General features: G+C 43.2%; 1 protein-coding gene across 1 annotated transcript; it reads right to left on the minus strand.

The window, feature by feature from the left end:
• Nucleotides 1-1,925: 1,925 nt before the first annotated feature.
• Nucleotides 1,926-21,598, minus strand: igfbp2b (insulin-like growth factor binding protein 2b; the record flags this gene model as incomplete). The annotated part of the gene is made up of 5 exons (XM_084362619.1): nucleotides 1,926-2,081; nucleotides 7,018-7,158; nucleotides 11,445-11,489; nucleotides 11,620-11,765; nucleotides 21,238-21,598. The coding sequence occupies 5 exons, from the start codon at nucleotides 21,596-21,598 to the stop codon at nucleotides 1,926-1,928; spliced, it is 849 nt and encodes a 282-aa protein (XP_084218745.1).

Raw genomic sequence — 21,598 nt, forward strand, 5'->3', positions numbered from 1 at the left:
CATTAGTAACCACAGCAACACACACACACACACACACACACACACACACACACACACACACACACACACACACACACACACACACACACGTGCGCTCGTGCACACTCCTGCATGCATGCATGCACTCACAGCGGTGATGCCACACAGCAGTTTTTTTTCCAGCTTCATTACCGTAAGTGCAATTTTTCTTTTTAGTGACACTTATTTGGAGTTGACGAATGTTAATAGAGAAACTGCTGAGAAAACAACAACAGCTCTGGATGGGTGTGGACTCACAGAAACACTTGGACGGCGACAGATTTCACTCTCAAAGTTAAAGTGGCGTGACATTTGCTTTTTCTGTGAAATGTCATAAAAATGGCCATAAAAGGAGAACAAACGAACTTCAGACACATTTTTCAGTGAGTGTCACAGTGACAAAAGAATTTAATTAATCTACAGCCAACAGTGTAGGAAGCAAAGTTTGATATAATCAGTCAAAGTAAAACTTTTTAATTAACTGCTTTCAAAGTATTTTCCTCGTGTCGGCACTAAAATAGGTTACAGATTGTGCGTGCACGTCTTTGATATGTATATGTAGGAAGAAGCACCTGTAGTTCTTTCATCTCAACTCCAGAAAACTTGAGGCTTGTCTGTGAAGGGATCCAGTTACTGAGCCTGAATGTGAGGCATTCAAAAGCATTCGACACACAGTCGCATGTCAACTCATTCATGGGTGAATATAATATATAAAGTATGTTGATGTAACAGTGGCAGCCAACAACTGTAGTCCCATTAGCGTTGCTTTGTTTTCAGCCAGATATCTCAACTGTACGCTATCTGCAGCGAGTTAGCGACTTGCTCATGAACACATAGTGGAGCTTTTAGCAGCTAAAGAAGCAGATATTTTTCTGAAGGAGTTGGTGGAGATGAAAAAGTGAATATTAACGCCTCCTCATACCTAAAGGACTCCCAAAACGACCCATGGCGAGTACAAGTGACAGGAGTACTGGACCTTTGCTCTACCTGACCTTCACTGTCAAGTGGTTAATGTGAAATGATTGAAGCTTGGTTAGGTTTGATCGCACAAAATGCAAATTTCTACAAAATGTTGCTTTAAAGGTCCAGTGTGTAGAATTTAGGAGACGCTATTGGCAGGAATGAATTATTATACTCATGATTATATTTTCATTTGTGTATAAATCCTCTGTAAATAAAAATCATTGTGTTTTTGTTACCTTAAAACGAGCCCTCTGTATCTACAGAGGGAGCCGGTCCTGTTCTGTGGAGTCTGTCCTGCTTTGTACAGTCGCCAGGAGTGGACATACCAAACACTGGCTCTTGAGAGGGCCTTTTTCGTGTTGTTAGCGGCCATTGTAGAGGAGCTTTAGAGGGTATTTTATTTGTTGTTGTTCCAACACACTACTCCTTTAAGTTACGTAACATACATGACGTTGGTTAAATCTTTTGGGTTCACACGGGACATGAACAGCGGTCTCCCGGGATGAAAGACTTCATGCTGCTCTTTATACTACTTGACCTGACTTCCTCCTTTGCTCCCATCATAATTACAATGGCCACTAGAGGTCGCCATCCAACAATAAATGTAAATATGTTCATAATCAGCTATACGGCCGTTTTTGGACTCAAGGCCTGAAACTCGATGCTAATTTTGTTCCGTGGCTGATGGGATGGGAGGTTGTTTGCTGACACGTTCACCATAAGGTAACATGTCAAATGTTTACAGCTGGTTCTGCTGCCCCCAAGTGGCAAAACAATTCATATTATACATATTTTTAAGTGGACAGTTTCTTAAAAAGACAAAGATTACAGATAAAGGGACTAACTACATGTAAATCAAAAAAAAAGTTTAAATGGAAAAATCCTCCCTGGTTGTTAATTTTGAAGAAAACCTCCAAGACCGTCATACAAAGTGCTGCACAGTGTTAGTGAGATGCTGCCGTGGGCATCGCTCTGAGCTCGTCGTGGAACTGGTTACAGTTGGGGTCCCCTCTGACTTTGGGCGAAGCTGGAATCTGGACCCCGGTTAAGGGGTTAACACACCAGCACTCGCCCCGCTGGCCGTGGGTGGACATGTTGCACTGGAGAGAGGGAAGAAAAACACAAACTAGACAAGTTGGAAAACACTGGAAAAAAGAGGGAGGGGTAAAAGATGCACAGTGGGAAGTAGGGGGTGGGTTAATGAAGCATGGCGTACGGTGGCTTGAGATGTGTGTGTATGTGTGTGTGTGTGTGTGTGTGTGTGTGTGTGTGTGTGTGTGTACTAGTGGATCTTCTGGTGGCGGGGGGCCATTGGATGAGAGTGAGGGCCATGGTTTCGGGTGGGACAACACTCGCCCAATAACAATCCATCCTCAGGTCATGCCCCCAACTCACAACCCCACAACCCATCCGCAGCCACACATGCCATCACACACACACACACACACACACACACACACACACAAACACACACACAGAGGCATGCCAGTAGACCCCCCCCCCCTCCCCTGCAGAGCCCCCCTCTACTCAGAAATGAGGTCGTAATTGAAGTGGACACAGTTTACGCCGCGCACGCGGGGCGGCCGCGGAGGGGACGGCGAAAAGAATGAAGAGCTGGGGGGAAAGAAAAGACTTTCCATTTTCTTCCTTGGATGAGAAAGAACAAAAAAAGTGACAGTTACAGTAATTACCCCGCGACAAGGAGGGACAACTCCAAAAGGAAGCCGAGTGTTGAGGAGGTACAGTGTTCCTCCCTGGGAACCAAGGACTCCAGTCCGAAACAATGCTGTTGTTTGTGACCAGTGATGAAAATTGGCTGAGTGGTTGAGAGCCCTGCTTTAGGAAACTGTGGCGCCTATTCAAATCTTCTTTTCTGCTCTACTATCCTCGTAAGAAAACACTGGATATGTGACCTTGTTTGTCCTCCTCTGTCTGATTTCTATGGATGAGCAGAATTCAAATTCAAGCCCCCGGTCGGAAGCACAGTTCGTTCCTCGGCTTAACAAAAGTCTTCCCATGAAGTACGCCAAACAGTTTTTATTGCCTTGTAACCTTGAGCTCAGAAGCTGTTGCCTCACTCACGATGACAACATCTCCACGCGCGCGCGTGTGTGAGCGTGCACGTGTGAGAGCGTGTGTGTAAGGGCAGAGTGTTGAGGAAGACGAGTGTGTGCGTGTGTGTGTGTGAGTTTATATAATAAAAGGGTGAGGTGGGCTAGCTGTGGGGAGAGTGGTGGCAGGTGGGAGTGAGGGGGAGGTTGTGTGTGTGTGTGTGTGTGTGTGTGTGTGTGTGTGTGTGTGTGTGTGTGTGTGTGTGTGCATGAGTGTGTGTGTGTGTGTGTCAGAGAGGCAGAGTGATTTTCAAGAGGAACAGACGGAGAAGGATGGAAAACTTGTCATCAAGTTGGATCGAACTAAAGCGCATCACACATTCAGGCACAATAATGTTCACTGACATTTACAAGCAGGGAATATTCTGTTTTTTCGCTCCCGAATATTCATTTGTTCAACCACCTTCATGATAAAGGTCAGCTCGGTGGCTGTTGGCCACGTGTACAACGGATCCATGAAAACACACAAAACCAGCTGTAATTAGCCAGTGGTAAGGTGGTATCAAGCCCACTTGAGACACATATTCTGTATGCACTGTATACACGTCCAAATAATGCTCCTACAACTTCAGTATCCACATGTTGCACGTCTTATTCAGGAAATGCTTCATTCAGAACGAGGCCCCATGCTGTTTACATGACCAGTATCAAATTTGGAATATTGTTTATATTCAGAATAATAGTGTAATATTGCTTCGCTCGCAAAACGTAGTCATTGATACTGATCACAACATAAGCTTTTAGCAACCAATCGCCAAAAATATCCTTTATGTCACCACAAACACAGTGTCATGCTTACAAATGTTAAAACCGTGGTCCCTTGGCAGAAGATTTCCACTGGTGTCACGCTTACAAATTGTGAAACACAGTCTTGAACTGTTTCAGAAAAGATCAAGTTTTGGTTCCCACAAACACAGCTGGAGATGTCCTGACTTCCTCTCGTAAGTATCCATTTTTATTTTGCCACAAACACAGCTGGGGATTTCCTGACTTCCCATCAAAAACATCCTGTTTTGGTCCCCTCAAACGCAGCTTGAGATGTCCTAAAGTCTCGACTCCTCAACGTGGAAACGTGGCCGGAAAATTGCTCCAACATAGCGTTAAAAACACCTGGTTTTATCACCACTAACACAGCTGGGGATGTCCTGACTTCCAGTCAAAAATATAATTTTTGGGTGCTTTATTTGTGCTTAAAACTGCCATGGTCCCTTGTCAAAAATCCAGTGGTTTTCACTCTTATAAATGAAACACAGCCTTAAACTTCGGTCACTAGTTTGCCAGCCTTGTCGCCTGTAACTCCACCACCATCCCCTCCACCTCCCGATGTGAAAGTCAGGCCATAAATGTAACGTGAACATGATATGACATGTTTTGTAGAAATGTTAGTGTGGTACGTAGCCTATTTCACCGGTTTGCAGGACCTTTTAAATGCCAACATTTTATTTCTGGTGACTGTTTTCCATCATCAAGGCCGGTGGTCACGATGATCCAGCCTACAACACCTACCAGCATCATTTGAAACAAGGTTACAAGGTAGATTTAGTATCATTCTCTAAAACATAAGGGTTTAAAAAATAAAACAACTGTATGTCTGAGTCCTTTGTGCTACTTCAACATAAGCCTCTCGCTCCGAATCCCTCAAACATGTCACAACCCTGCCCAAGAGCCTGAGCGAGTGATGTCACAGCAGGTGTCTTGGCTTTGACAGTGGGTGGAAAACACCTGCTGTGACATCACTGATTGGGGTGTGGCCAGTGTTGCGAAAGATTACACCCACAGAGAGTTTTGTGCCGAGCGTTTCAGTGTTAATTGTTGATATGGAAATAACCATGATCTGAGTTGAATGATGGTATTTGAATCACAGTATCAGGAGCCAAATTCAGCCAAACCACCGACTCTTTTCTTTTTACAGAGGCAGTTTTTTATTTTATAGACATTTCCCTAAAAGTCTGCCTGACATTCTGTACCTGGTATCTTTGGAGACTTAAGTTTCCAAAACATGACCCTTAAGAAGTTTTATAATAAAGTTAAATCATTTGGAAAATATAAAGGACAGTACATATTGTAGGAAAAAGACAGAAGAAGAAGAAGAAAAAGAAGACAAAGAAGAAAAGGAGGCGAAGAAGACGACGAAGAAGAAGAAGAAAAAGAAGACGAAGAAAAAGCAGAAGACGAAGAAGACGACGAAGAAGAAGACAAAGAAAAAGCAGAAGACGACACAGAAAAAGCAGAAGAAGACGATGAAGAAGAAGACGAAGAAAAAGCAGAAGAAGAAGACGAAGAAAAAGCAGAAGACGACGAAGAAGAAGACGACGAAGAAGAAGACGAAGAAAAAGCAGAAGAAGACGAAGAGAAAGAAGACGAAGAAGAAGAAGAAGAAGAGGAAGAAGAAGAAGAAGAGGAAGAAGAAGAAGAAGAAGAAGAAGAAGAAGAAGAAGAAGAATCTCTGTTCATCACTAGCTCTCTGCAGTTAACTCGTCCTTGAGCAGCAGTGGGAAGCCAACTCCAGATCCGAGCCAGTGCCTCGGTCAAGTTCACTGACCTGAGCATTAACCTAATATACAGTTCATGTTTTGATCCGCACACTCTTGAACTGTATTAGATAAATGAACAGGCAACATTTTGACCCAAATGGGCATGGCCGATTAACCAACTAGAAGGCCCTGGGGCAGAAGATGGCCCCCGTTCCTCCCTTTAAAACTGGATTAAATCACAGTGACCCTCTTTAGGTCAAGGGAGCCTCGAGATGTGGCAATGAAGCGCGACGCCGCGGGTGAAAAAGGCCGCTTTGCACGCAAGATTTTATCAGACGAAGGACTAAAAGTCGAGACATGTATCGGCACAAAATTGATGACATAATCCAACAGCTGCTCATTGTAAAAAATGCTTGGCTAGGTGCGTTAAGATGACACTGGTGCTGAGAAGGCAATGGGGTTAAATGATGTGAGGAGTGTGTAAACTGGCTTCCTCGACGTGAAGCTGTTTGGATTTTATGTCCTCAAGAGTGCAATGTTCTCCCAATACTCCTAACATAGATTCTGATATCAAGCCATTCTTGTAAACCTCTTCTCTTATAAGTCATTTCCCTACAAGCATTAAAAAGCATTTACTATATCTTGGATGTTTTTTATTTGTTGAAGTGTTTCCCAGTCTTGTCTGGCTGCTCTGGTTACATTTCTTCCATTTTGAGCTGATTTTTCCTCCCTTTATGATCCCGCTGATCAGTCAGTGTGGTCTATGGATTTCCTTTACAGCCCCGTGTACTTATAACATGACATCTATAACAAGCCCCAGTTAAAAGTGTGTTGCTCAGTATCTTTGGCCATGATGTTGCATCCTGTTTCAGCCCAATGACGAGGATAAAATGTTGGATATTTTGGGCGAGTGGGTTGCTAAAGGCGACATTTCTGATAGGAAGTCAGGGTGTTTTCGATGAGACCGCAGGACAATTTCCGGCCTTGTTTGTGGCGATAAAACCTGGTGTTTTTAACAAGACTTTAGGACGTCTCAAGCTGTATTTGAGGGGACCAAAACAGATATTTTTTCGATGGGAAGTCAGGACATCTCGAGTCGTGTCGTGGTGATAAAATCAGGTATTCAGGAGTCTTCTGGACAATTTCCAGCCATGTTTGTGGGGCCCAAAACAGGATATTTTTGATGGGAAGTCTCTATTTGTGGCGATGAAACTGGGTGTTTTTAATGAGACTTTAGGACAATTTCCAGCCATGTTTGTGGCAACATAAAAATGGATACGTATGACAGGAAGTCAGGTCATCTCCAGCTGTGTTTGTGGGAACCAAAACAAGTATTTTAAGCTAAAACATGATCTTTTCCTAAGCTTAACACCGTTTTGAGGGCCTAAATCTAACCGGAGTATAAGGACGGCGTTATCAAGATATAAATGAAGAGTGTGTCCGAGGCTCACCTGTTTCAGGTTGTACAGTCCATGTTTGTCACAGTTTGGAAACTTGAGCCCGTAAAGGTTCTCCAGCGGGCCCCTGTTATCCTCAGAGGTCATTTTGGAAATCTCCTCCAAGACCTTGTCCAGCTCCTGCTCACAGGCGCTCTGAAAGGACGAGCAAGGAGAACATTATTCATAAAAATACTAAATTATGGCAATAACTATTTAGCACTTACGGGAGCAGACGTACAGATACATTTACATTCACGAAAAAAAGAAACAGAGACATTCATATAAAATGACTAGAGGACAGGTTTGACTTGAGTTTGAGGCAGAGAAATGTTCTCTGTCCAAGAAAAAGAATGGCGAAATAAAATCCCTCTGTGTGTCTTGTAAAAATGTCACAAATACACACATTTACAGCGAACTTCTTTTACGAGGTGCAGTTCGGCAAGCGGCGAGTTCAGCCAATATTATTGATGCGAGTCTGGTGGAGTGGAACATGAGTGTGGAGGCTGCTTTACTCAGCAGGTGGCCGTGACCACACACACACACGCGCACAAATACACCTACAGAAATGCCGTGCGCATTTTTCCTCCTGTTGCATGCATGTGCGCACACACACATTTACCATGTATTCACGTGTACATGCATACGGTGCACACACACACATTTGACTGCACACACAGTGAGTGTATCAGGCTGCAGTGGGATCAAAGGGTCCAGTCTTATGATTAGTTGGCTGAGGATGAGAGAGAAGGGCAGGAGGAGGCGCAGTCTGCCATGAACCTTATCACACATCTGAACATATGGATGAAAAGTACTCTTTCTTTCTCTCTGGCTCTCTCTCTCACACTTGCTCTTACAGCCTTTGACTCGTCTCTCTCTCTCTTTCATAATGAAGACGTATAAACTGACACCTCAGTTTTACTGCTGCCTCTCTGCTCTTACATACCAATATATTCATGCCATTTCACGACACACAATACATAGGCTAATTACATCAACCGATAATAAACACTTACATATTGTCTTCTCCAGGTTGGCCCAGAGAGGTTCTGGCGACACTGTGAGAAATTGGGAGCAAAATCCACAGTCGTCGCTCCCAAACAGAAAAAAAGGCGGGTGAAGCTGATGTGAGGTGTCAGCGCTGTTAGCTAAATCAAGTGGGAATCTTTTGAAGTCACAATCCTTTAAGAACATTTTTTTCTCTCTTTGTGTTTCCACACAGTGTTTCTGTACAGCGTGTACAGCACCAGTCAAAAGTTTGGACACATGTTCTCCTTCGTAATGGGAATTTTTTTTTGCACATAACGAGGAAGACCTGTGGCTTTTGTTCCAAATTTCCAAAAAGTCAGATCATACTTCACAAGCCTCTGCAGTGAACAGCCATTTTGAGACAGGGAATATTGTTTGCTCATATTCTTGTTTTGCAATATTCAAGGGGAAATGATTCAAGCAGCAGAGAAGCAGAGATGCTTCCTGGCCAGATGAAGTGCAAGGACCACGACAGAGAACTACAGACTGCTGTCGTTGGCCCGCTAACCATGCTTGCTCGCCGCAGTTTATGCTTACATTTTCAGCAACATGCAAATACACTTATGTCTGTCGTAATCAGGTCTGGTACAGGTCAGACCAGATTTTGTTGGGTCAGAACAAGAATTAGCATGAGGCGGGTTATGAGCAGAAACTGCGGGAGCTAGCATGGCTTTTGGGCTAACATCAGCGTTCTACAAAGCTCAGTACAGTACTGACATTTACCAGTATCATCAACCTTGCACTCATCAAAGTCATCACATCCCCACATTATTCTCTGCTGCTCATATGCAGGTTATATTGTATTATTTTGAAATGCATAAACAAGAATATACAGTATTTCCTGAACGAGAGACTTAAAACTTAAACTACCCCCTGAGGTTTTCTGTTTCAATGACAATGGCGCCCATGTTCATACAAAACCATCATGAAAGTGCCCTCTTTAGATAGATAAAACATGATGAAGTGCCCTGCAGGGTGCTCCTCCAGTGCACAAAACCTGCTGAAATATCCTCTGGGGTAAAAACGTCTCACGACTTTCTAAGTGCTGGTGCCCTTCTTATTTTTTTCGCCCCTGCCCCTCAGAAATCCTGGGTACGCCACTGTTGCCATGCGTAGACTACATTACTTACAGACCAAAGTAAAGGGATTACAGGGTCTGAGTGTGAATACATTAATATTAACGTGATGCAAACTGATTGTTTATATATTTGAGGTATAAGGATAATAAGTCCGACATGACCTCCAGCCCCGACAGCATCTTGTGTACAGTATTTCACCTCTTCTGACCACCCACAACGAAGTGCATCCATGCTTGACACCAGCTGTCTGAAGTTCCTCCCCCTGACCAGCTGCACGACTCCTTTTTCCTGCATTCCCTTTTGTTCCTTCTAATGATCTCCACAATTGTTTTGTACCCTCCCGCTTATGAATTTTTTGTTTTATTTTGTTTTGTTTTGCTGCGAGCGAGTGAGCGAGTTAAGTGAGGGAGAAAATGAGCAAAATGCGCATAATTGTTTGCCGTGTTGTGACATATACGGGCCTCCACATGCTTAATCCCCCAGGGCCCAAGCTCATTTACATGAAACATAAAGAAATATACATGTTTGTACGCCGCCCCATTAAGGGTTTTCTAGGAACTGTTTTTAATCTTTTTTTTTCCGGGTGTTGAGTGAGTGGTGAAGAATGGCGGCGCGGAGGGGTGAAATCTATAGAATGCACTAAACTGCCAACACACATTCCTCTGTGGAGAGAAAAACAATATCACTTTTCATCACGATGACGCTCATTATGAGCAATTATCGAAGCTAAATGAAGCTCGTGGTGGGTCTCATTCAAAGAATGGAGATGCATCAATAAATCCATTGAAGTTTTGCTAAAAATACTCAGACATCAACAGATCGGTCTAAAAATAAGAGTTTCAAAAACGAGGCCCAAAGATATCTGTAAGCTAACTGCTGCAGCATTTCCTGAATAGCATCTCTGAATATAAACCGCATCATCTGATATCTGCCTTGTTGGAAATATTCTCACATTCTTGGAGAGTATCAACAAATATATTTTCACACAACAGCTCTATGAAAGCACATAAATGTGTGTTTTGTATTAATCATGTTGTGGGGATATAGAGCTGCTAACACAGTCACGTTGTGGAGACTCATCTCCCAAAAAAAATCTTGTCCACACCAGATAAATCCTGAAAGTTTCTGGTTTGAACTCGGTTTCTGTTGAAGTTGGGATTAAGGTGAGTCCATGTGATGTCAGTGTATGTGTGTGTATGCACGTGCGTGTGTTTGAGTGAAGGAGCGCCCAGAGGAGGGCACTACTGTACCACAGCACGCAGCAGCTCGTTGACCTTTTTGTCACTGCTTGCTTCTGATAGGCAGACACGTCACTGCACTTCTGTAAGACTACACATAATATACGAGCTGGACTGATGCATTAGGGGTAAAAAATAATAATTCAGGGCCAATCAGGGCCCTTCGTTCAGGCAAAAGAGTGTACTACACTAACAATTTGTTTTGTTGGAAATATATATTTATTTTTATAATAAGGGCAAACTACCTGATGCATGAGAAACTGCAGCTTTCAAAAATAAAAATCACTTGGTTGGATCTCTTTTTGTAAAGTGCTGCCAAACATGATAGTAAAAAAAACACATTTTTAAAGACCTATTATGCTTTTTCATTTTTTTCCTTTCCTTCAGTGTGTTTTATAAGTTCTTGTGCGTGTAAACGATCCTGAAAGTTAAAAAAGTCAAAGTCCACACCAGCAGAAGCTCTTCTCTCCCACAGAAAACTCTGCTCCTGAAACGCCTCATCAGTAGTCCCGCCTTTTAATTCTGTGGTTTCGCGGCATCGCACTACGTCACCATATCACACGTGGTGCGTATTTTTATGCCCGTCGGCTAGTTTTGCACATTAGAATCGATTTAGCACAGCTACTCTGTTGTTGTCAGCGGTTTGGGGGTCAGGCGTGTGTGAGTTGACCAATCAGAGCAGACTGGGTAATCATCAAGATTTGTCAGGATCTCAGAGTTGCCAAGTTGGACGAGCTCACCAAGGCCTGCACAGCACTTCTAGCTGTAATTGGCACTGCCTCAGGGAAACGTGTGGATGTACACATGATTGTGAGAAGAAACTGATTTCCACTCTTTGTTCTGGGTAAACCTCTGGGTGAACTTGTTTTTGGACACAGAGTTCGGGGCCCCATGTCTTTGCTGAAAGAGAAGACGAGTCTAGATCTCAGACGAATCTGCCGGAGCGTGTGACTGCATTTCGCTACAGGTCGTGACGAGCCTGTGAAGTTGCTGGTGAGAACCTAAAGAGGACTCAGACCAAAATTAAGGTCTGGTGTGATCAAGAGGCCCGTTCTCGCTCGTTTGATGTACGGGAATAAGGTTTTAATTTTATTACCTGTTGCTGGGTCACCCCTTGAGGCGCGTTTTCTTGGACTGTATACTGTGGAGGAAAAGGTTGGAAACGTGGATTACATTGTTTCAAGAAACAATAATATGTCTCCTTTAATTAATAACTGTATGTAAGTATAACTGTCAGTGAAATACAGTAGAAGTTTTGGTTGAGTTCTGACCTGAGGCTTCTGGGTCCGACTGTCCTCCAGTTGATTGCCCTTCATCCTTCTTTGTTGCTCATTGATGTGTCTGCTGATGGCGTCCTGCCAAAACCAAGTGTTGATGAGAGGTCTTTTGGTGGGTGGATTTTCAGTCCCATGCACCTCTGCAACCAAACAAACACACGAACCAATTAGGAAATCAAGTTAATCTGCAGCATCTGTACATACAATCTGTCCGGGCCTCCTCCAGAACCAGTATCAGGGATGTGTGCACTTACAAAAAAGTTTTTTCTTTACCATAAGGGCTGAAAAGGATGCAGTAAACTCTCTATTGATGGGAGACATTTTCTATTTTTTCTCTGATAATGATAATAATAATGATTCTCTCAATTGTGAACAACAAATCTGTGTTGAAATCAGCAGAAGGAGAGCTTGTTAGCTGTTAGCAACTGGAAGGAAAAGCCACAGAGTTAATAGTTTACAGCTAATGGAGCTAACGCTAATAGATTCAACAGCTAAACACCTTAAACGGTGAACTGCAGCTTAATTTGACAAAACCAGATGACAGTACATAAATGTAATAAAGGACTGAGTATAGTTCGGAGATAGAAGTACTTTGAATGCTAATACTTGTAAGATGTTCGACTATGGGACAGTTTATCACTTCAGGACAGTTAAAATTGCTGGATGCTGGTGAAAAAAGTAACATATAACATTTATAAATTGTCTATATACAAGTCATATGTTTCGGTAAATTGTAAACAGTCTGAGCAATACAACTCCTCAAAGCTAACTCAGCCTTTCTTGTGTGTACTTCCTGGTTTTCATCCCAGTGTCACTTCTCAGAAAGGCTCCATCTCATCTGTGTCCTGTCTCTTAGGTATGCAGTTAATGGACAGATGTTAAACACGCACACACTCACCATCTCCGCTGCTTTCCAACAAACACACATTCATCTACATTTATCTATTCTTTAATCACGCGCTGCTATTAAAAGCCAGCATTTTTTCTAATGACAGGCCCTTTTACAAGTCATCTTAATCCTGGAATTAGAAGACAAAGTCATTCTGTGTCCTCGGGGCATCCTGTGTCCCTCATACCTCATGTTACTAATTCTATGCTGGACGGTCAGGCGTCGCAATGGCTGTAATTACTGCGGCGACAGTGCGAACAGACCCGCCGACATCTTTTTCTGTGAAACAGCAGAAAGTGCAACATCCATCCAGCCCTCCGAGGCTTGCGAGGGTCATGACGCAGTTTGAACAGGTCTCTTCTGAGCTCTCGGGTCACTCGGAGTGTGTTTCCTGCTGCTTTTTGTACCAGAGCATGTTCATAATTTGTTGGAGACAGTCAAGACGAAACACAAGTAACAAGCTAACAAGTTAACTCAGAACAGACGTATGAATACAGAGCACCGCGTCCTGCGAAATGAAATCTGTCTGTGCCGCTGATACCTGTGGTTGCAGAACACAAAAACATGGCCGGGGTTAACACTTACCAACACAGTCACAGCCATCACAGACATAATGATCTGAGATCGTCTGACACATTTCAACAGGAAACCTGAGACGAAAGTGGCGACTGAATTAAAGAGCTGAGCCCGACTTCTAGTCACTGGTGGTGAGTCCAGACTCGTGAGGAGGCAACGCTGATGAAGGCTTTTCATGCTGAGTAAGGATTTTTTTTTTCTGGGCACCTAACCTACCTGCCAGAGGCTGTGTGTGTGTGTGTGTGTGTGTGTGTGTGAGTGTGTGTGTGTGTGTGTGTGTGTGTGTGTCTGTAATTAGCGCTGTAAAAACAGGAGCAGAGCGCTGAAGTTGTAAATCATGCCTGAGAGGGGAAGGCCCCCCCAGTGAATCCTCACGAGCTCCTGACACACTGTCTGAAATGTTTCTGTGCGTGTTCACGTGTGTCCGTGCACACACATGATCGTACACTTACAAGTGTAAAATTGAAGTGCGGCCTTGTCTTACCAGTTACAGTCAGGGACCTCTCTTTCTTCTCTATTAAAATGCTTCCTAGTGACCGGGGTTCACAAGGTTGTGGCCTCAGAGGTCAAGATATGACGCTGCCTGCAGGTCGTAGATGGTGTTGGGATTATGGAGGTTGTGGTATTTAAGGTTACTTGGTAACTGTGGTTGGATGTTGGGGTTCCCAGTGAGGTTTCTTTGTTTTGCAGATACTGGGTGTTGCTGCCAGGTGGAGCTGGGAGGGTCGCCTGCTCGAACCTGCCCATCTGGGTTGGGCTTCCAGAAAGGGGTAAAGGGGTAAACCTTTCCGGGAGTGTCACTCCCTTCTCAGTTGGCCCTTCTGCATCCACCGCAGCCTTTTTCATCTTTGTTTGGTTTGCTGCACCAGTCAACACGCATCACACCATGTTTTTACTCACCCATACACTGCCAACAAGACTGATTTCACTCTCCTGTCTAGTTTGTATGTAGTTGGCCTCCATTTTAGTGTTTGAGCCACTAACAGTTTGTTGTAGAAGTTGAAGACAGTAGAAATTGTGACGGTAAATTTTAGCACTCGTACGATCACAGCCAATCAGAAGAGTGCCCATTAATGATGTAGATTTGAAGTTATTTCTCCTGAATAAAGCAAACTTTTACGTGCTGGTGACACCATGTGTAAAGACAGGATCACCAAAGTTTTTTAGGATTCACCCTCCATTGTCTGTACCAATGTCATAAATTCCTACCTCATAGCAGAGATCACAAGCTCAGGGTTTTGGTCCAAGTTATGTTACAGCTCAAGTTGATAGATAGTTGATTGTTGAGTGAAATACTGATGTTCTGGGTTGGACCAAAGCGGTAGTATTTGTCATCTTGGAGCCTTTGCTCTAGATTTGCTTCCCCTGGTATTTGCTACAACACTGCATTGACATTTATGTCTCAGAAGTTGACATTCAGGGATGTTAAAAAGCAATCTGAAGTGCAGCTACAGGCAGCGAGAGGTGTAAAAATTCCATCTTATTTCTGAAGTAGCGTTTAAGAGCTTATTTTCTATAGACACTTACTGTATAGGAACCCATGACAGCATGTTCCAGGGAGAAAAAGAAAACAGCACGTCTTTAGCCAACAGCTGTCATCTAAATACTGTGTTGTTGATTCTGTGTTCAGTGCCATAGAAACTACCTGTCTCGAGCTGTTCAGAGTGTTGGCTTTAGGTATTGCCTTTGAGCAATGCTTTCACAATTCTCTCATAGCACAGAATGAGTAATGTCTTTCCAGAGTTGCTTAGCATTAATGCATTAGCCCTGTTATCGTATACAGTGGAGCTGTGTCTCAAAAAACTTCACTGTGGCCTCCACTGCCAAGAAAGTGGCCTTCCAGTACTTCAAACCATTGTCAGTGTAAATTGGTTCCCTCTCGAGGCTCGGCCACTTCAAACGCTTTACAGCTGGAAAACGGACAGAAAGAAATTGAATAATGAAGAAGGCTTTGCTTCGCCAGAGGTCCCCTTCAAACCTTTTACGGTTAGCTAGTGCTTTCAACTCTCGACGCTGCTATGCTTCCATGTGGCCATGTGTGTCATCCTAACCAAATGAAGTCGCCTTTGTAGTTTAAAGGGGAAAGCTGTGGCCAATTGGCGCTCGTACAGGCTTTGTCAGACTTAAAAGACAATAAGTGCAGTACAAGGTCAAGGTCATTTTCTCTTAAAGCTTAAAAAAACATATGCTTTCTTCCATCAGGTTCTCACAGTGTAGACACTAAATGCCACAATGTATTTCTATTCTTTGTATGTTGCTGCATGCGTTTCATTTCAGAGTCTCACTATTGACAACGGAAACTAACTTTTCTGGTTAGTTCTGGTTAACTCTCACCACTCTCATCATCAACCCTGTTTCCAGGCAGCTCTTTCAGATAACACCCTGATAAACCCAGATTACGCTACTGCCCAGACAATTTTAGCAACTAGCTGGTGAACATAACGGAGCATTTAGCAGATAAAGAGACTGATGAGGGTTGGTGGAGACCAAAACAGAGCTAAAATGGAGAGTGGATACTGGACTTTTACCAGATTTACCAGGTGGCCAGGAATACGACTCCATCTAAATGGTGAAAAGCAATAATATTATTGCTCTGCATGCCTGCTAGATAGCATCTGCTAGCACATTCACAAAATCAACTTTCTAAGGTAAAAATATGTCAGTGTTGTGTTAACGTCTTGTTGTGATGCCCACTGGTGCCCACAAGTCAATTAATGCTGCAAAATAGTGTTTTATACTTTCGTTAAGAAATTGATTTCCTTACCTTTAGTAAGGTAAGATAATCATGATGGCCTCTTTTAGAGAATTCAAGTTTTATATAAATAATCTTTCTATCAACATGGATGCAGGATTTTAAAGTTTTAGCACTGTGCTCAGTTGGAGCTAATATTAACTATACTGGAAAGTTTAATCTATAACGGTACGTTATGATCGATAAAAATGATTGGTAAACTGGTAAAGAAGTGGAGTTTAAAGTTCTTTCTGAAAATGTAATTGTGTGTCTAAAGTGTAGAAGTAGTAGTTTAAATATTTATTAAAGTACAAGTGAATTAAAACTATACTTAGTAAATGCTCTTAGCCGCTTGTGATGTAACTTTTCAGCATGAACTTATTTAGGATCAGCACAAAGAAGGGAGGGATTCCTATTTACACCTGAGGGGGAGTTTTCTCAGAACTGCAGGCACCGACATGCAGCTCCCACCCAGAGTGATCTCTTCTGGCTTCACCTTTTCCTGTGGATGTGTGCCACACACACACACACACACACACACACACACATACACACCCACACACACACACACACACACACACACACATACACACACACACACACACACACATCTACATAGAGTAATTAAAGACCTGAGAGAGGGAGCATGTCTCAGCAGAGGATCACCTGCAGGGCAAGAAGGGCAGTCCTGGACCACCGACAACACAAGAAACGAGGAAAGTGCAAAGAAAAGAAAAGAATATAGGACAGTGGCTTCCTATTGGCTGCAGAAGGGGGTTTGTCAGTTGAGGATTGGTGGTCTGCATATTTGGCACAGAACGCACACATGCCCCTCTATTATCGCGGCGGCGAGTTGGACTTTAAATCGTGACGTTCAGATCAGTCCGATGTGTTTGTACTTCCTAGATATAACTGGGCTGAGTGTAACTAAGCTGTGTGCAAAGACAGACTCATTTCTGTAAAGCTCCTCAGAGGCTGTGGACTGTGCACGTCGCACATTTGAACTTTAAAAAGTTGCTTTAACACGGCTCTCATTCCTTGATTCCATGGCAACAGCACATGATCAACATAATAAAAAATGACTCCAGTAAGGCCAGACTCACTGAGCTTGTTACAGAGGTATTTTCAGCGTAACTCTGGCTCCTAATTTTTCATATTTCCCTTGTTGCTTTCACACTTTTACAATTTGACATGGCACAGTAGGAAAAATCACAGGTAAATAATACAGTTAATGGGTGATTTTTTTATTTAGCTGCTTCACTTTCATGGTCCCTGGCATCGTGCATGCTGGCTCACTGCCTTGACTTACTGGGACAACTTCACTGCAACGAAGCGATCATTAATGTTATTAATGTGCTTTTCCTACTATGACAAGTCAGACTGTGGCTGTGAAAAAGACTTAATACTGATCTTGTTCTTGATATAATGTTAAAAAACAAAAAAACAAACAGGAAGTTTACAGGATATCTGTGCGAAAAAGCTGCTATCTGTGTTTCTATTTTGGGAAGATCCTGTCTGCAACTACTGTGTGAGAGCACATAGTCCATCATTCAGACGGCTGCAAGTACACATATATTTCCCTCCCTTACAGACAGTGGACCTTCCCCTGATGTGTGTATCTGTTCATTGAAAATGCATTTAGGAAATCATTGTCACTGTTTTGCTTGTGGTTATATTCTAGTTTCCAGAAAAAAGGATTTAAAATAAAGTTCATGCCTCATCCTGCACTCGACTATACTGATTTTTTTGTTAATGTGTTTCTGGGGAGGAGGCCTCATAGATTACTGTGCAAAAATACAACTTCATTACATTCATTCACTGACTTGAGTGAAACTTTATCATATACTGTGGAGAAATGTTATGTTTTACGTCTGCTCAGCCATTACTTTGGACAGATAAGCTGTCCTTGTTGCTAAAGTAACTGCTAACTACCTCCAGACTGGGGCCGTGAGTGGCAGGCGAGAACAATGGAGGCCGGTCCCAAGGCGCTTTATGGAGAGCTCTGACAGAGATACAGGTTGCTTTGTTGCTAAAAATCTCCACTAAGTGAGCGTTACGTGGTTAGCTCAGTCAGCCTTGCAGCTAAGTCAGTGTTTCTATTTGCAGACTCAACCCAGGGGTGCCAGGAGCCAAATCTGGCGTCTTCTGGGAGGCTGTGTTGTTACACACCCGGTGTTCACTGGGAGCTGCAAGTCCAGGCAAAGTTAGCAGGCCGCTAGCACTAATGGTGAGTGGTGGTGGTGGTTGTGGCTGGGGGCTCGTGGTAACGCACAGCGCTATTGGCGACTGTAAACACTTGTTTCTACAGGAAACAAACTATGCTGAAGTTCACAGCACTCTACCAGCGGTTTTATTTAATCCCTATGGTTATTTAAGGCCTCCAGAGCAACTCTCATCCTAACAAATATACTGGAGTAATTAAATGTACAAAGTGCTGCTGGAAGTACTGGATACCAGCTTTTCAAGTGCGTTAAAACAACACAGAGCTGTGCTGAACAAAGAGCATGCATTGCTCAACAGAGCTTCCCTGTATAAATGCTGAAATGCTGATGGGTAACACAAATATTGTTGCGTAATGATTCGTCCACTGACAGATGCTCCACACCTGCCCGGGGAGACAGTGAAGTCATCTTCTTTGTCCGGGATTCAAACGCAGAGAAACTGATTCACACGGAGACTGACTGAAACCTTTGTAGACTACGACTGAGAGAACATTTCCAAGTTGACTCCCATTGCAAAAATACTTAAAGTGGAAACAGTGAAGACGATGTGCCACTTCTAATATTACACACGGTTGGATTGGAAGAATTCAAACCATGGATTTAAAACATCAGCGTTGCTGTTTTCTGTTCAAAAAGTCCTGTTGCTGCAAGTGTGGAGGAGCAGGAGGCGCAGAGGCATGCCACGTCAATGACATCAGCAGTTTGAAAAGGGCAACTTATGTCAAAGTTGAACATCAGACAAAGCTGGAGTGGTTTATTTGAACTCTGAGGTCGTCGTGCTGTTTACTCCAGGTGAGAATGATGCCATTTAAACTCAGGATCACACATTACCATAACAAAATGTAAATCTCTGATCTCTTTGAAGTGAGCAGCAGTGTGGTTGTTAAGAAGTGCGAACGCAATCTCAACCGACTATATGAAACGACCCCGAAATGTGCATTTTAATGGGTACAAAGGAGACAGATGTTGACATCTGATAGCCCGCAGTCGCTCATGCTTGAAAAGCCAACCATAACAGAGTGAACCGAGGGCAAACCGCAGTCTGATCTGATGCTCATTTTCAGCTTTTCCTTTATGTCTTCTAAATGGTTTGAGCACCGAAGACGGTAAATCACAGCAGAGAGCGCAGACAAAGTCCATCACGCCTAGCTAAAGTTACAGGCTCTGGAATGGGGTTTGTTTTTACTACCCTCTCCCAACAAAACCTCGAAGAGTCCTGAAGAAATCACCTCCGTTGAGTCTTTTATTGTCTGAGAACATTTCAGTCCAAGAAATTATCAGATGCATTCCTCGGAGAGTTCACCGAAGATACATGATCGTATGAAAGAAGAGCTCGGTTGAGAAATTGATCACCGTGGAGATCTGCAACGTTCCCGATACCACTCTGAAGAGCTTCTAGTGGGTGCATCTTCCATATTTCAAGAATTGCTTTTATGTTTTTAACTTTAAATTAAGTGCATTAAATCACTTTTCCTCAAGTCCCGTTAACAATAGCGTACATCAAAATAAGACTCCCAATACGAGAGCTGTGCGGATATGTGGGTTACAGACATGTTAGGGGTTCACCCGAGGGATAAAGCTTGTTTGCGCTCACAGATGTTGGCCTGCCACTGCTTGCCAAACACAGTGCATATGTCAAAATTCATTTTCAGGAATCAATGGTGACCCTTTGTCCCCCTGTAACTGTAATGTGGGAGAGAGCAGGCTTGACATTTCTTTGTCTCTGCAGGATTTCTGGGTTATTTATCTTGGGTCGTTATTGTGACCGAATACGTCTGATGCAGATGTGGTTTTTCTGATATAAGAAGAGTCCTGCAGAGAGAATATTGTTTTTGCTTCTCCATTAAAACTTCTTCACTTTGAGCTAGTTGTTTTGATGTCGTGCCCCTCAGGTATGATGACAGGTCAAAACGGGCTGGCTGAGTGATGCTGGCACGCTCGAAGAATATTAATTAATATATGACACTCCCCGATGGATACTGGATGGGTTTGTGTAAGGTAACGGTATGCAAGTACTTGGCAGATGACCAGTATTATATATTAAAAAATTTATACACCTACACATATGCAGTAGTCCTCTTTCAATTTAAAGGGGCAGTTTGTAAGCTATGTCCAGATATGTCCAATATCAAACAGATTGTGAAGAAACAACAGTGTTATGTTTAACATCTCATACTGAAGTTAGCATGCTAACCAGCTAGCCCCAACAAAATATCAAGAAAGGGCATTTTGCCACCGAAAATCAAATGTTTAAAGTTACAGACGATAAGCGTATTGAAAACTATGCCTCTCACACAGTCAGAAAGTTGTTATTCGTCTCACAGAACCTGTAAGTAATTTCTGCTTTGTTCTAGTTCTGTGCTACATCGTAAATGTTTACTGTCTGTATTTTCCCATCATACAAAAGATCCTTTGGAAAGCCACAATGATGCAGGCTCCCTTACAGGGACAGAACATTTTGTTCCTGGGACCGCAAGAGTAGATGTTATCTCTTTAGTGGATAAACCAAGTGATTGCAATCTTTACCGTTAAAATAAAACAAGGAAATAAGGAAAGCAGTAATTAAAGCATTGCAACCAGTCACTGTTAATTATGTTGAAACGGTCACATCCCTTGAGAGTGGGATTCAAAGACGTTCTGGTGCCTGCATCTAACTTTAAATACACATTTCAACCGTTCCTTTTCATTTTTCTGACCCAACGAACAGCCTTTTACATTCACGTTTTGGTCTCTCGTCTCCTCTTCTCTATCTGTGTGTTTGGGAACAACCTCTGGGCTAGAAATGGCAAGTAACCCTTACCCTGACCTGTTAGCTAACAAACGTAAACAAGCTAGCAGCTGTTATGTACCCTTTGCCGGGCTTTAGCAAGTTTAATTTCCTCGCCTTCTACGTGCAAAACTACAAAATATTTGGCTCTTTAGCTGCTAAATATCACTATGCTACCCAGCTATGTTCACTAGCTAGGTGCTAACTTCAGGTTCTAGGATGTTAGCATATTGTAGGGAAGTCTGAGCCTTTTTGCTAAAAACAGCTGCCTTCCTTCTGAAAAACAATGTTGATCAAAGCAGTGAGGCTGAACCAGACAGTAAACTTGCCGGCTCTGAAACCAAAACATTGCTGAAGGAGGCTAAATAAAAATATTCCCATCACAAGGCGCCATTTTACACACAAAATGTTTGCAGGACCAACTTACCATTTGTAGCCTGGTGGTCCAGACTTGTCGTGACATCCAAGTCCACTTTTTGTCCGCATCGTCCTAAACCCTGGATGAGCTGCTGCAGAGGTAATTCAGCCTCCATGCTCGGGTAGCACCTCAGGCCGTTGGAGCACCGCGGCGTGTAGACCCCGCAGAGCTCCCCCTCCTGCCTGGCACACACCGGACAGCAGCCGCAGCCCAGCTCCCTCACTATCTCTGGACACATCGTTGCGACTTTGGGACACGCAGCCAGACGCTCGGCGGTACAACTTGGACATCGGAAAGCCAAATCCCCAAGGAAGACTCCAGGTAAAGAAAGGTATGCCAACAGCAGCCCGTAGGTAAAATATATGATCAT

This window comes from Pagrus pagrus, assembly GCF_965226575.1.
Source record: "Pagrus pagrus genome assembly, chromosome: 9".
Lineage (NCBI taxonomy): Eukaryota > Metazoa > Chordata > Actinopteri > Spariformes > Sparidae > Pagrus > Pagrus pagrus.